Source organism: Piliocolobus tephrosceles, chromosome 2, assembly GCF_002776525.5.
Source record: "Piliocolobus tephrosceles isolate RC106 chromosome 2, ASM277652v3, whole genome shotgun sequence".
Taxonomy (NCBI): Eukaryota; Metazoa; Chordata; class Mammalia; order Primates; family Cercopithecidae; genus Piliocolobus; species Piliocolobus tephrosceles.
Genome location: NC_045435.1, coordinates 129,771,471 through 129,786,325, shown reverse-complemented (window position 1 = coordinate 129,786,325; position 14,855 = coordinate 129,771,471). Strand labels below are relative to the sequence as shown.

Genomic DNA, 14,855 nt, shown 5'->3' with positions numbered 1-14,855 from the left:
TCGAGACCAGGCTGGCCAACCTGGTGAAAACCTGTCTCTAATAAAAAAAAAAAAAAAAAAAAAAAAAAAAAAAGGGCTGGGCACAGTGGCTAACACCTATAATCCCAACACTTCGGGAGGCCGAGGCAGGAGGACTGCTTGGGCCCAGGAGTTTGAGCCTAACCCGATCAACATAACAAGACTCTGTTTCTATTAAAATTAAAAAAAAAAAAGAAAAAGAATAAAAGACCAATTTTTTTAAATTATAAAAGCTAATTCTGCCAGCTACTTATAGTCATAAAAGGTGAATCAACTAATTCAACATGTTCTCTTTAGTAGTCAATTTTTAATAAGCAACTATTAATCCAATCTCACCTGGTAGTTGAAAGACTTCTGAATACGTTACCATTGTAAAGAACAACGTTTAAAATTTGCTTTTCAAACTAATGCATGCATTTTCTCCCTTTTGAAAAACCTAACAGTATTATATGTGGTTTAAAACAATGTAAATAACTTTAAGCCAAGCAAGTATTTGGGCATTTGCATGGTCTGTGAAATAAAATGTTGTTCTAACTCTTGAAAAATTAAAAAGCACTGGTTTTCTTAACAAAATAGAAGCATTTAATCAACATAACTTTTTGTGCAAGACCAATTTTGTAAACTGGTATTTTATGTAACATATATTATACTAAACATTCTTTTGAATAACATACACTTTTATATACATAAGATTAATAATAATAACTGCAGGCAGTTGCTAGCAATTTAACAGCAAAGATAAAGAGTATCTACATCTAGGATTAAATGAGTAAAGAGAATTATTTTCTCAGTGTTAGTGCAGATTTAAGAAACTCCAACCAATAACTTAGAGCACTATTTAAAACAACTTCTCAGTTTCTTTAGCATTAAATTATGTTTTTCATACATTAATTTTTAATTCTAGGTAACTAGATAACTCAAGCAAGTCATGGCATATATATAGAAACGAACAACTTTGAAGGTATTCTGTGTAACGAAAGGTAATATCTCACTACATTATGACATTAAAAGATGGATTTTATTAATGACACTCAAATATCTGTTATTCAAATAATGCCAGTTGTGTTTATATTCATGATACACAAAATATGTTATGTAAATGAACACTAACTTTTCTCCATTGCCCCAGGCAAACAAGGTCCCATCCTTACTAAAGGTATAGACTTTGCAATTCTTCCCAGATTCCCTGAAAATGACAAAAAAAAAAGTTTAAATGAATAAGCATTAATACTTTTCAAAAAAATCTGATTATAAAGTCAACCATTTCGTTATCAATTTAATAACTCAGAACTTGCACAAATTTAAGAAAATTCCAAAATGCTTTCATCTGCCAAAATACTTTAAAATGCAATGCTAACAAACATTGTAAAGTAAGCTAGAAAATGATTTCATACTAACAGATGGATTAAAAAAAAATAGAGCCTTTTGGGTGAATAAGTTTGTATGGTAGGCCTTCCATCAATTTCTCATGTGTAGAGATAGAAAGTATAACAATAAGAGGCTCCTCACTTAACTACTTGGGAATATTCTATCAAGTAATCAAAACTCTAAGTACTGTATCTCTGAACTGAAGATGTTTATTATGAATACATCACCCAGTGATAATGAATACCCAAAAAGAAATGTGTATCTGTGCACATGTAGATGTACATTAGTGTAGTCACGACATGAGATGAAAACTTCCTGAATTGCGAAATAACAACAAATGCATTGAGAACTGACTAATACATCCCTTACACTATCTTTGCATTAATTCATCGGCACAAATGAAGATGACATTTGTGCTTCTGCAATCACACAATAATGACAGCTTACACTCAGTTTATAGATATCAAAACATTTTTTAAATCTCTTTCCCATGGTGCAATGGCTCACATCTACTTTTTCTTAGTATTGCTCCCCCTACCTTACAGATAGGCTTAAGTTACTATTTTCAGATCCGAAGATCATTTTCCTTGATAGAGAATATGTATTCTCTTCATCTTCGGTTAACACTATACAATACAATATTATACAATACAAACGAATTCATCTCTTCTTTTCCTTTCTTGTTCAAAACACACCACCAACAAAACACTTTAGATTGTACTGTATGTTCCCTGTAACATATAACATTACTTAACAAAACAAACCATACCTTGGAAACACTGTGCTTTCTGTAAAATGTGGTGGTCCATTCACCATGTACAGTCCTTCTGATCCTCGGACTAAAGAAATAAAATAAAAAGAACCACAATTACTTTGTTAATAAAGACTCAGTTAACACAAATGTCTTTTTTAAAAAAAAAATAGCTTTAGTAAAAATATTAATGAAATCATTAAATATTTCATTGAACTACAGAATATTAGCAACAAAAGGGCATATTTTCTTACTCTGTTACATAAAATCATATAATTGCTGAGAAATACGTAACTTTTTAAATAAAAACTCGAAACTTTGTCACGACTGAAAGAAAGGCAGTTGTCTTGTGGTAAAGAGGACATGAACTCAGAGGCTGACCTAAATTTATAACTGCCTGTAGAATCTTGGATACATTACCACCTCTGAATCTGTGACCTAATCTGTAAAATGGAAATATCAGAACACAGGATAGCTGTATGCTTTACATAAAGTAATAAAAAAAAAAACAGTATATGTTTAAAGTTTTTAGAAACATAAGGCATTATTAATATATTCACAATTTCTAAGAGAACAAGTGGAATGAGACATATTCATTTACTAAGGCCCCAATGACAGCAATAGCCTAAAAAATGTAGTGGAAACAAAGTTCAAGATTAAATAATCATCTACAGAACTAGACCATACTTCTTATTTCTATGTTTAAATTATTTTATTTTATTTATGTTTTTGAGACAGGGTCTTGCTGTCACCTAGGCTGGAGTACACCGGCACGATCAAGGCTCACTGCAATCTCGAACTCCTGGCCTTAAGTGATGCTCCTGGCTCAGTCTCCCAAGTAGCTGGGACTACAGGTATGTGCCACCTTGCCTGGCTTTTTGTTTTGTTTTGTTTTGTTTTGCTTTGTTTTGTAGAGACAGAGTCTCACTGTTGCCCAGGCTGATCTTGAACTGCTAGGCTAAGGCAATCCTCCCTTCTCAGCCTCCTAAAGTGCTGAGATTACAGGCTTGAGCCACTGAGCCCGGCCTGGACTACACTTTTTTAAATGGTTGAATTAAATGCTTCTAAAGCTGAACCAAATAAATAGATTCATTTAGTCAACAAATGCTTAGGGGGAAAAAAATGAACAAACTACCTCCTAGGCCCTATGTTGAACACTGGCGATATAATAGGAAAGAAAATCAGCCTTGTCTCTGACCTCATTGAACTTTGCAAACAGTAATCAAATAATTAGCCAAATATACGGAACTGTATACCTGTGTTTAGAGCATCAAAGGAAAGCTATATGGTACCACTGAGGGTATAATAGAGAGTTTTGACCTAAAAATGGAAGGTTAGGGAAAGCATCCTTTAAAGTGTTTTGTATCCTGAGATGTAAAGCATCAATGGCAGTTAACAAACAAAGAGAACAGTAACAAGTGCAAAAACTCCATGGAAAGAAACATGACAGAGCATCAAGGGGATGGGAAGAAGGCCTATGTGGCTAGAGGATGATGAAGCTGGAAAACAAAATAGGGCTCAGGCCAGGCATGGTGGCTCACACCTGTAATCCCAGCACTTTGGGAGGCCAAGGCACGAAGATGGCTTGAAACCAGGAGCTCGAGACCAGCCTGGGCAACATAGGGAGATGCTGTCTCTACAAAAAGTAGCTGGGCATGGTGGCACATGCCTGTAGTCCCAGCTACTCGAGTGGCTGAGGCAGGAGGATCACTTGGACTTGGGAAGTCAAGGCCACAGTGAACCATGATCATGTCACACACCACCAAGCCATGTTAAGTTTTGTATTTCTTGCACAGACGAGGTTTTGCTATATTGCCTAGGCTGGTCCAAACTCCTTAGCTCAAGCAATCCAATCTGCCTTCCCCAGCCTCCCAAAGTGCTGGGATTACAGCTGTGAGCTACCTCGCCCAAACTGACATTTTGTATTTCTAAGATGCCTTGCTAGATTTAATTATTTTGTAGTTTCATATAAATTTTTATAAAAGGATACACCATTTAATTAATTTACTCTTGATAAGCTGTGATACAAAGTTTATTAGAGAAAACACAAAATCAGGTCCATAACAGAACATAAACTGTTTTATAACTAATAAAACCAAAAAAAATATGGACTAAAAAACCTTTCAATACTGAAAAAATTTTTTCTACATGTAACTTTCTAACAAGGAGTCCTTTTTAATTACAAGTATCTGAATGTGAAACTAAATACGATGTGAAGTTAGCTCAATATAGTGTATTCTGAGTTTATGTGATTCCCCATTTTTAGAGATTTCCCTCTTCAATCAAATGGGATCGGCAATATGTTCTAGCAGAAAGAAAAATCTACAATGCAAGCAGTTCTTTACATTAAAACAACAAATAAACGCCAGAGTTTCACACAGTAGCTGTGTGAAATACATTAAACATCTACATAATCTTTTCAAAGCTTACTAGCCTTTTTAGACACTCATATACTATTTATTGCTCTAGGCCTGAGTTAGAGAAAAACAGAGGGCTTCAATAAACAAGGATCCTATGGCAGGGGTGTAGTCATCTTTAAAATATGATACTTTTCCCAACTCTTACATTCACTGAACTACGTATTAGTTTAGGAAAATGACTCAATTTTGAACAAATTATCTCTGTGACTTCAACTGGTCAAGCAGATTAGACAATGTGAATTTCATATAATGGACATTGCTGTTTTATGTGCCTAGCACCCAGCTCCTCTTCTTTAGGAGGCTCTCATTTTCTTTTGAGGAGTATCCAGGAGTGAGAATATAATTTAGTCCTGACTACATGATTAAAAGTTGACTGATACAAAGATGAGCCAAGCAAAGTCAAAGGCAGTTAGCCTTGAGATTTTTGCTGCGACTACTGGCAAAATCGTGTTCTTTCCTTTGGAGCTGGGTGTTTGGTTGAATGTCAGTGTAAAGATGAATTTAATCTGGAGGAAAGCAAGAGCCTAGAGATGAAGAAAAACAGATTTCTGGATGGGTGCGGTGGCCCACGCCTGTAATCCCAACACTTTGGGAGGCAGAGGCCAGTGGATCACCTGAGGACAGGAGTTCGAGACCAACCTGACCAACACTGTGAAACCCCATCTCTACCAAAAATACAAAATTAGCTGGGTGTTGTGGTGCATGCCTGTAATCCCAGCTACTTGGGAGGCTGAGGCACAAGAATTGCTTGAACTTGGGAGGTGGAGGTTGCAGTGAGCCAAGATCATGCCAGCCTGGGCAACAAAAGTGAAACTCTGTCTCAAAAAAAAAAAAAAAGAAAGAAAGAAAAACAGATTTCTGAAGCATGTGAGTATCTGGATCAAGCAGCAGTGAGGTTTTAGGTTAAAAAAAAATCCCTTTTTCACCTGCTTTGGCTTGTCATTCCCAATTAAGAGTTGGGGTTAACAAAATTTACTGGCTAATCTGCAAGCTATTCATAGCTCTAAAATCCCATGAGTCTAAATTTGACAGAAGATCTTGGAAGTAAAATAATCTGTTGAATGAAATATGTACATTGAGAATGCTTAAAAGATTAAAGTTTGTTCTAGTGAAAGAAAAATGGACCACAGAGTTGAGCAATCTGAATAAGTATAATCCTAATCCTGCCAATCTGCAGTGTGAATCTGACCACTTAATCTCTCTGGGCCTCTAAGAATATGAGAATATGAAGAGTACACTGAACAGACAACATTTAAGCTTTTACAAATTCCCTCATTTTAAACACTGTAAGACAATTGTCATCCTTGGCTAATTTACTATAAAGTGGCTATCCTTCATTTAGAAGGATCGTCTAAACAGATAAATCTAATCTAAATCTCTTGTATGCACAGTTCACAATACGGTTTGCGCTCTTATGAGGCTCTAATGCCCCCACTGATCTGACAGGAGGGGAAGCTCAAGTGGTAATGCTCGCCCGGTACCAATCTGGCCCGGGGGGTTGGGGACCCCTGATTTAGAGTATCTATTGTCTACCAGGCACTGCACTAGTACTGAGAAGACAGATATGAATAAGACCCTGTCCCTGACATTGAAGGATTCACAGTCTAGCAGGGGAGAAAGGCAAATGAATGTCTAATTATTCTACTTAGTAAGTGAAACAAAATTTCAAATACACTTAAGGTACAAAAATAGCCCAGGAAGTGACTGAATCTATCTGGGTAGAGTGAGGAAAGGCTTCACAGAGCAATGATATCTAAAATGAATTTTAATTTCAACAGATGATGAAGAGTTTGCCAAATCAACTAGAGGCATAGGATAGTACTAGACTGAAGAAACAGGTTGTTCAAAGGTACTCACAAGCAGTTCAGTATTGCTGGAGCACAAAATAGGATGGGATAGCAAGGAAATAAATGAGTCTCAAGAGCAATTCAAGGATTATAAATGGTTACATACCCTATGCTACATGGGATGGAATCTACCCTGTAAGCAGTGAGGAACTAACTACTGTAGGCATTTTTAAAGGAGGGGTTATTTATCAGATTTTAAAATGTCGTATTTTTTTATTAGAGTTCAAATAAGAATTTAGTATTAAAAATTGTGAATAACAAGCTACCTTTACGAACCTAAAAAAAATTTATTATGTAACTTTGCCCAACAGTCTTTGCCTAGCATATTATCTAGCACATTATAGACAGCGTTTGATAAATGATGACTAAACTGCAGAAGACAGACTGAGTATCTGTGGGCATGGTGCTTAATAATAAAGATTTTAAAATGTAGAAATAGAAATGTAGACTGGCAAAAAGTGCAAAAATGTTTTAAGGTTACTTTTTTTTTTTTTTTTTGAGACATAGTCTCGCTCTGTGGCCCAGGCTGGAGTGCAGTGGCGCGATCTCGGATCATTGCAACCTCCGCCTACCGGGTTCAAGCAATTCTCCTGCCTCAGCCTCCCAAGTAGCTGGGATTACAGGCGCCCACCACCACGTCTGGCTAATTTTTTTTGTATTTTTAGTAGAGACGGGGTTTCACCATGTTAGCGACGGTGGTCTCGATCTCCTGACCTCGTGATCCGCCCAACTCGGCCTCCCAAAGTGCTGGGATTACAGGCCTGAGCCACTGCGCCCCGCCCTTAAGGTTCCTTTCAGGGGGTGGGGGGAAAGGGAGGGAATAGCCTCCCTCCTCAAATGCAGACAACATTTCTCTTAATGACTTTTTTCCTTCTATATAGTTATCAGAACTTAACCAAAGCCTTCTTTTCCTTCCCAACTCTTTCCCTTACATAATACTCATAGGCAAATACTCCTAGCCACACCCTAGTAAAGCAACTTTCCCAGCATTGTCCAATCTAAGTTTATTATCTTCTTCAACACTACATACTCAGTCTTCAGCTTCAAAATTTCAAAAGTACTCTAACGTTTTAATATGCTCATAACCATTTCAAAATCAAATGCTGCTAGAATATCTCTATCATGCTCACTGCTATACCTCTTAAAACCACACCTTCATCATTTGAAACCTGCATTACAGCTCCACTCTCCCTATTCAGTCCTACAAACCTCATTAAGGAAGGAAGGCCACAATTTGGAAACTTAAGTCCAGGTGTATTTAATGTGCGTGGTCATTCTAGTGGACTAACTCTGTCTTTGTCCTTACTGTAGAGCTAAATGACTTCACAAGGGCCCGTGTAACACCAGTATTGCAGACCCAGGTGTCACAAATTCAACTAGCACATTCTGTTTTTCTCCCCCTTTTTCTATTCCTGTAGAAGATGAATCCGCAGGCAAGAATGATGGATGAGTGAAAGGGAGGGGGAATACGAAAGCCCAGAGGCGGAGACTTCACTTCCGATTGCCACGCTATATCAAGAAAGTCAAAAGATAGTCTGGCCTTTCCGCAAGCCACAAGAAAAGGCAGATCAGACTTTCGGGCTCCTCGGGTAGTTCTCAAAGACAAAAACAAAAATAAGAAACTAGTCTGAAGAAAGAGAGTCCCTTGCTTCTTCAGAACTCACCTGTCAAGAGCGGCGTGGACGGCGCCATATTGTCCCGGAAAGAGAAACCGCTCGGGTGAGAGTTCACGAGGGCCGAACCCGGCCCCTACACGTCTCCTCCTGCGTGGAAACAGCGAGCTGGTGTTTCCGGAGCCATCAGCCTCGGGGCCAATCACTTCCGGTTGCGGAGTGACGCGCAAAAGGCGCCCGAACGCGCAAGCACAGATCTGGGGCGACGCTTGACAGAGCTTGGGAGAGCTGGACTGGGGCGGGTGCGCAGGCTTTCGCCCTCCTTCTCTAGCAGGAGGGGCGCGCACTTACGCGGGGCGGAGCCCGCCTAGTGCTGACGTTGGCAGCCGAACCCAAAGTAGATCGAGGCGGCGGGCTGCACATTCCCGTTGTTGCGTTGCGTTTCCTTCCTCTTTCACTCCGCGCTCCCGGCGGCGGCCAAAGCGGCGGCGACTGCGGTGCGAGAACTACCCGGCGCCCAGTTATCTTCCTCCCGCGCACCCACCAGGCTTGGCCAGTCAGTCGGCGACCGGCGCCCGCCTTGTGCTCGGCGCCCGGCTTGTGCTCAGCCCCCGCGCTTGCCGCGCCCAGGCCCAGCGGCCGTAGCCGGCGCCTGGCCTGAGAACCTCGGCGTTCCGGCGGCGCGGGCACCACGAGCCTCGCCTCGCAGCGGCTCGAGAGGAGGCAGGCGAGCGAGCGAGTCCCAGGGGTGGCCTGGGCAGGTGGTGGCGCCGCGAAGATGGTCGCCAAGCAGAGGATCCGTATGGCCAACGAGAAGCACAGCAAGAACATCACCCAGCGCGGCAACGTCGCCAAGACCTCGGTAAGGAAACAGCGGGCGCCCCTCTGCGTTCCGCAGCCGGGGCACAGTCGGGGTCCCTGCGGCTGCGTCGCGTTTTCTCCCGGATCCGGCCGACTGTGGGCTGGTGCCGTGGAGGGGTAGGGGCCCGAGTCTGCGAGCCACCAGACTGTAGGGGCTCGGGAACCGAAGGGGAGACCTGTGGGTGAGGGGGCCGGCCACCGGGGCTGTGGGAGCCTGGGGTCCGAGTGGTTTCTCTGCATCTGAAATAGTGGATTTTCGCTTTTGCAGAGAAATGCCCCCGAAGAGAAGGCGTCTGTAGGACCCTGGTTATTGGCTCTCTTCATTTTTGTTGTCTGTGGCTCTGGTAAGTGTCTTGCGGGCTCCCATCAGATAGAGTCTTGGGTTGAAAGGGTTTGGGATGACGTGGTGACCGGTCAGTAGTGAGTCCTACCTGCGTAGTTCTCAACCCACCTGCCGAGGACTCCACATAGTTCATCTGAACCAAATTACTTGTTCCACATATGCACAGAGGGTGGTGCTCCAGAAACTTCTCCTAGTTTAATCTGTACTCACAGGAGACCAGAAAGGAGGTCAGGTCTTGGTAATGATCGAGTTGGAATAAATGTAAGACCGGACAAAACCTAACGGAATGATAATTTAGAATGTTTTTTAACTCCATTATCAGCCTTTGCAAAGGAACCTATAAATATGTACATACAGATGTTAGCACTTGATTTAACATATACCAGAATCTAACGTCTTAATGTCAAAATTGAGTATATTTTATAAAGTAAAGCTTGTGCAAAAAATTGATTCACTATAGGGGAAATGTACCTGATTGGCATTTTCGTGTGTGAGTCAAATGTTTTTAGGTTAATAAAAGAAACGTTTGACATATGGTTTAAAAAAAATTGTCAGGGCAGCCTGGTGTCAGAGTAACAGACACTTGCCTTTGCAAATAGATTACAAAAAAAAGGTCTTTCCTCTCTTCGTTTATCATCTTAATATGCAAGCTGTTAATATTGAAGTAGAAGTTTGTTTTCCACTTTCTAAAGTTACTGAGATTTCTGTTTAACGTTTCACTTTGCCTTTCTTCTGCACTTACCAATTGGAAACTTTCCTGATAAATGGCTGAGAGACAAGCAGTTTATATAACCTGAAGATTATTGAATTTCAGCTTTGTGAGAATGAGGAAACATGCTTGTGTTATAGGCCAGGCCTTAAAAGGATGGTTAATTATTTAGGGATAAACCAAAATAATTCTATGCTGGAAAAACCTGTTTGCTTTGGTGCTTTAAGTTCTTTGTAAAATGATTACTTACCTGCAAGTTCTCTTGGTAATACTTAGATATAAAATTCAGCGAAGCTAAGATTAAAAAAAATAACTCAGGGACATTTCATTGTTTTATTTGTTCTGATAGGCCTGTCTTCACTTCTTATTATAATGAAGTTATGTACCATTTGCAAATGTAAGAGTACCTTTGGATTCTACAGCTACCTTAATTAATATTTGTTAGTCACCAGACCTGTTTTATTCAAAGCTTATTTTAATATTTGCTCTTTCTTTTTACAGCAATTTTCCAGATTATTCAAAGTATCAGGATGGGCATGTGAAGTGACTGACCTTAAGATGTTTCCATTCTCCTGTGAATTTTAACTTGAACTCATTCCTGATGTTTGATACCCTGGTTGAAAACAATTCAGTAAAGCATCCTGCCTCAGAATGACTTTCCTATCATGCTTCATGTGTCATTCCAAGGTTTCTTCATGAGTCATTCCAAGTTTTCTAGTCCATACCACAGTGCCTTGCAAAAAACACCACATGAATAAAGCAATAAAATTTGATTGTTAAGATACAGTAGTGGACCCTACTTATTCAGTCAATTAAGAGTAAGTTTTTTTATGTGGTTATTAAAACACTATGAACAATTAATCTAAGTCTGCATAGACAGGGTCTAGATTTTGTTAACCCTAATGTATAAATGCAGTTAGCTTAAATTACAATTTGAAGTCTTGTGGTTTTTATATAGCTAGGCACTTTATTACTCTTTTGAACTGAAAGCACACTCCCTTATAGGGTCATGTAACTGTCCTGTAATAAGGTGCTTGTAAATGGAACAACTACATAGCCTAGTTTTGCCACAACCTTTAGCATCTAAAACTTTTTAAAAGCTTCTAAATGTCTAATATAAAGGGAGATGCTTGTAGCCACAACATCTATTTTACCAATATTGTTTCCATTACACTACCTTGGATTTTGCATGAGTGAGTATAGTAACCCAAGATGCCATAGAAAAAAACTTGATCATTTTCTGACTTAATCAGTTACTGTGGTTTCATTAAAAGCTGCCGTGGTGGAGTGAAGTCAATCAGGGAAGGTTTGTTTATGTTACATTGATTATGTTACATTGATTTCACCAGAATTATTTTAATATATCAAAGGGGTTTACTATGCCAAACAAAATTCTAGGGAAAATACTACTAAACATGGATGCCTCATTAGAACATGCTGTTGAGTCCAATGTGCCGTAAGATATTTTATTTTAGCATGTTAAATAGCACTTTTAATAACAAAAAAAGGCACATCAACTACAAAGTTATCCTTAGTTTGGAAATGCTTTTCTAGATGAATGATTGAAATGCCGTTAGGGTACTAGACACATCAGCCTAAAGTGGCATCTGGAATTGAATGGATTTACTGATAATGATCAATCTTTAGTCTTCCCTTTGTTATATGATTTTATAGGTTATGAATGATCAGATTTACGTTTTACTAATGGTAAGGGTGAGGGTGATAGGGCAGGTTTTGGGTTTTCTAGTACTGTTGAAAACTGCAAGTACTGGCTGTTTGTATACTTAGCCGTAACTTGGTGAATAAAAACCTGAGCAGTGTCTATGTATTAATGTGTTGGAAAGAAAGCTGCTTGTGTTTGCTTTGTTAATTGCCTCAGGATATTTCTTTTAAAATAAGCTGTTTTAAGAGGAACAGAAGGGAAATCTGCTACCTAGTCTATACACAGTGTGAACCTCATAGAGGGCTTCTGATACCCTCAAACGTGGAGAGCAGTAAGGGAGCAGAGTGGTTAAGGACTTTCAGGAACTTAACTATTCTGGAATAAGAAATTAATCAACTGACCTTGGGCCGGCAGGTTTTTAACTAAATTGTTACTTGCCTTTCTCACCAGTTAATCAATTTCTGTACTTGTTTCCCTTTTTGAAACAAGTATCTTGGTTAACTAATTCTGTTTTATGGTTGCGCTAAATTCATAGCAGGTGCCTTATTCTTTGCTTTGAGTCAAACCATTCCATATCAGAATTTTCCTTGGTTTACTATAGATAATTGGCTTTAAGTTGTTTTTGTTTTTTAATGTACAATGTTCTGATAAATTTGACTGTTAAATTGCTATAGCTGGCAATCATTTTACATATGTAAAATTGCGTTCCCTTTGTATTTCATGTGTAATTTACCAATTAAGTGCATTTTATATTTAGGTTGAATTATGCATGTTTGGGTAAATGAAAGCTGTGTCTTATTTGATTTATTCTTTAAAAATAAAGTTCCCTGAATATTTGATGCTTTTCTTATAAAAGCAGATGATTTTACAGTTATCTGAGTGTACCTTTTGTAGTTAGTAGGAAATGATTTTAAAGAAGGTTTAGTATTGTACTTAAAAGAAATGGTATGCAGAGGCACAGATGTAAGATTTATAACTGGATATATAGAAAGCACAATGATTTGAATATTTTTCCAGTTAGGATTTCCTAATCTCCTTGTCATCCAATTCAAGCTCAAGATAAAGCACAATTCTTTGATCTCCCTTTGCCAGTTGAATTTTATGGATCATCTAATGTTGAGCACAGCATTACTCAGTTACTCTTTGTGGTTTAGCTCTAACATTTCAACAAGTTGTCAATTATTGTATCTGTTTATCTGTTGGGTTGTATATAATGTTGCTCAAAATAATTAAGTGGACTTCCAAAAATAAGATTTCCAATGTAACAGGATGCATTGTAATGGGCTTTGACTTACATTAAAGAAATGTGGATAGTCAACTGCAGGGCCATGACTCTTCTCACTGAAGTTACTGGAGTCTGTTGGTACAAAGGACGACCATGTAGAGCTGGATTATGTTCCTGGGCTCAGTAGCAGGTTCACCGACAAAACTTTATTGTGCTTTATTGTCTGTAAAACTTAGAACACCAGATTCTCCGTTTGGAAATTGTTTTTAAGTTTGATTTGCCTTTACCTGGCTTTTTAGTTTTTAAATTTATTTTTTAGATGCAAACCTTAACTTCAAGAGGTAGGAGTTGGTTGGCTGCAACAGCAAACTCTGTGGCACTCCCTCAGAGAAGCATTTCCTGTCTAAACTTAGTACCACACTAGCTACTTGTACTACTTTATTTTCAAATTGAATTAGGACACATGTCCTTATTTAGAAAGAGGATTAATGAGCAATAAAAGGCTAGAAATTAAGGGAAAAAATTAACTGCCTAAGCTTAGGTAATTTAAAGTAAATTAAAATGTATCATAAACATAAAGATAGAAGGGACATGGAAAATTTAGTCCAACTGCTTCAATTCGCAGATTAACAAAAACATGCATTTTAGTCAATGAATAACTTATATGCCAGGTATTGAACTGTGAATACATAGTCCCGACACTGAAATATCTTTCAGAGCGGTAGAGAAGGAACAGACATAAAATGAAAGCATAACCACAATCATAATAAGTATTTCAAAGGACAAGTAAAACCAGATAAATTTTTTAGTTGTTGTTTTTTGTTTTTTTCCATCACAGAGCTAATTGGGGGAGAACACAAACGAACCAAAGTTTCTTATACCCTATGGTAATAGGAATGATTGCAAAACTTGCGCTTAGAACACTTCTGTTTTCATGAGCTATTTGCTTCTGCTTTCACAGAAGTTCTTTAATTTTTTAAAAATTGCCAATTCAAAGAAGGAAAAAGGAATCCGTCCTTTTATGGGTGCATTAAAAAAAAAATTAGTGACAAATTTACTTTTGGTGCTCCCTCTACAGCACAAAAATGCAAGGGTCAGTAACGTTACGACTGTGATACATTCAAGGTTACATTTTTAAAAATTATTTTGCTAGAGTTTTGTTGAATAAGTTTTCATCTGGGCCGGGCGCGGTGGCTCACTCCTGTAATCCCAGCACTTTGGGAAGCCAAGGCAGATGGATCACCTGAAGTCAGGAGTTCGAGACCAGCCTGGCCAACATGGCGAAACCCCATCTCTACTAAAAATACAAAATTAGCCGGGTGTGATGGCACTTGTGATCCCAGCTACTTAGGAGGCTGAGGCAGGAGAATCACTTGAACCTGGGAGGCGGAGGTTGCAGTGAGCCAAGATCGCACCATTGCTCTCCAGCCTGGGCAACAAGAGCAGAAACTCCATCCAAAAAATAAAAAATAAATAAAACATTTTTCATCTGTGATGTCGAGAAGTCTAAAATTATTTTGTTTTGTTTTTAATTTTTTAAAAAATAGAGGTGGGGTCTCTCTATGTTGCCCAGGCTGCTCTTAAACTCCTGGGCTCAAGTGATCCTCCTGTCTCAGCCTCTCAAAGTGCTGAGAAGACTGACAAGAGTCACTGCACCTGTCCAAAATAAAAATTTTTAATAGGCAGTCCAGTAGTCCAAAAAATGAAGTAATGTGCTCTCCAGAGATACTTTTTGTATCAAAGGGTTTAATGAATATTTTCCAGTGTGCATATTTCTACTTTGCAATGCAGATAGAACAAATCTGTATTTATTAAAACTGATTACAGTATCATTACATGGACTAATAACAAATTTTTATTTTCTAGTACAGTGTGTTGTGGAGAAAGCCTGCCAAACAGGAGAATGAGAATAATTTATTTTGAACTGAAATAATTGATTCAGGAGCTTTAGAAATGATCTTGATTGGCCCTTTTATTTTACATTTGAGGACATACGGCCTAGAGATACTGTCCTTCCTAACACCAATAAAGCAGTGA

At 38.7% G+C, this 14,855-nt stretch overlaps 2 protein-coding genes across 4 annotated transcripts in view; one reads left to right on the top strand and one right to left on the bottom strand.

Moving 5' to 3' along the window:
- The window catches only part of EIF2A (eukaryotic translation initiation factor 2A), a 31,704-nt gene extending 23,467 nt beyond the window's left edge, over positions 1–8,237 (bottom strand). For both annotated transcript variants that reach the window (XM_023232078.2, XM_023232079.2), the window contains exons 1-3: positions 8,069–8,237; positions 2,156–2,225; positions 1,130–1,204 (exon numbers count right to left, since the gene is read on the bottom strand). In XM_023232078.2, coding sequence (XP_023087846.1) covers positions 1,130–1,204; positions 2,156–2,225; positions 8,069–8,096 — 173 coding nt within the window. In that variant the 5' untranslated portion in view covers positions 8,097–8,237. The remainder of the gene's footprint in view (positions 1–1,129; positions 1,205–2,155; positions 2,226–8,068) is intronic.
- Positions 2,977–12,911, top strand: SERP1 (stress associated endoplasmic reticulum protein 1). Of its 2 annotated transcripts, XR_004228860.1 has the most exons (4): positions 2,977–2,991; positions 7,823–8,879; positions 9,147–9,222; positions 10,432–12,911. XR_004228860.1 is itself a non-coding variant. In XM_023232080.2 (3 exons), exons 1-3 carry the CDS (start codon positions 8,796–8,798, stop codon positions 10,470–10,472), a joined length of 201 nt encoding a protein of 66 aa, XP_023087848.1. In that variant the 5' UTR covers positions 7,716–8,795; the 3' UTR covers positions 10,473–12,911. The 2 variants fall into 2 exon arrangements, 1 of the variants encoding a protein (XP_023087848.1); XM_023232080.2 differs by lacking the exon at positions 2,977–2,991 and having other exon boundaries at positions 7,716–8,879.
- The last annotated feature ends 1,944 nt before the right edge of the window (positions 12,912–14,855 follow it).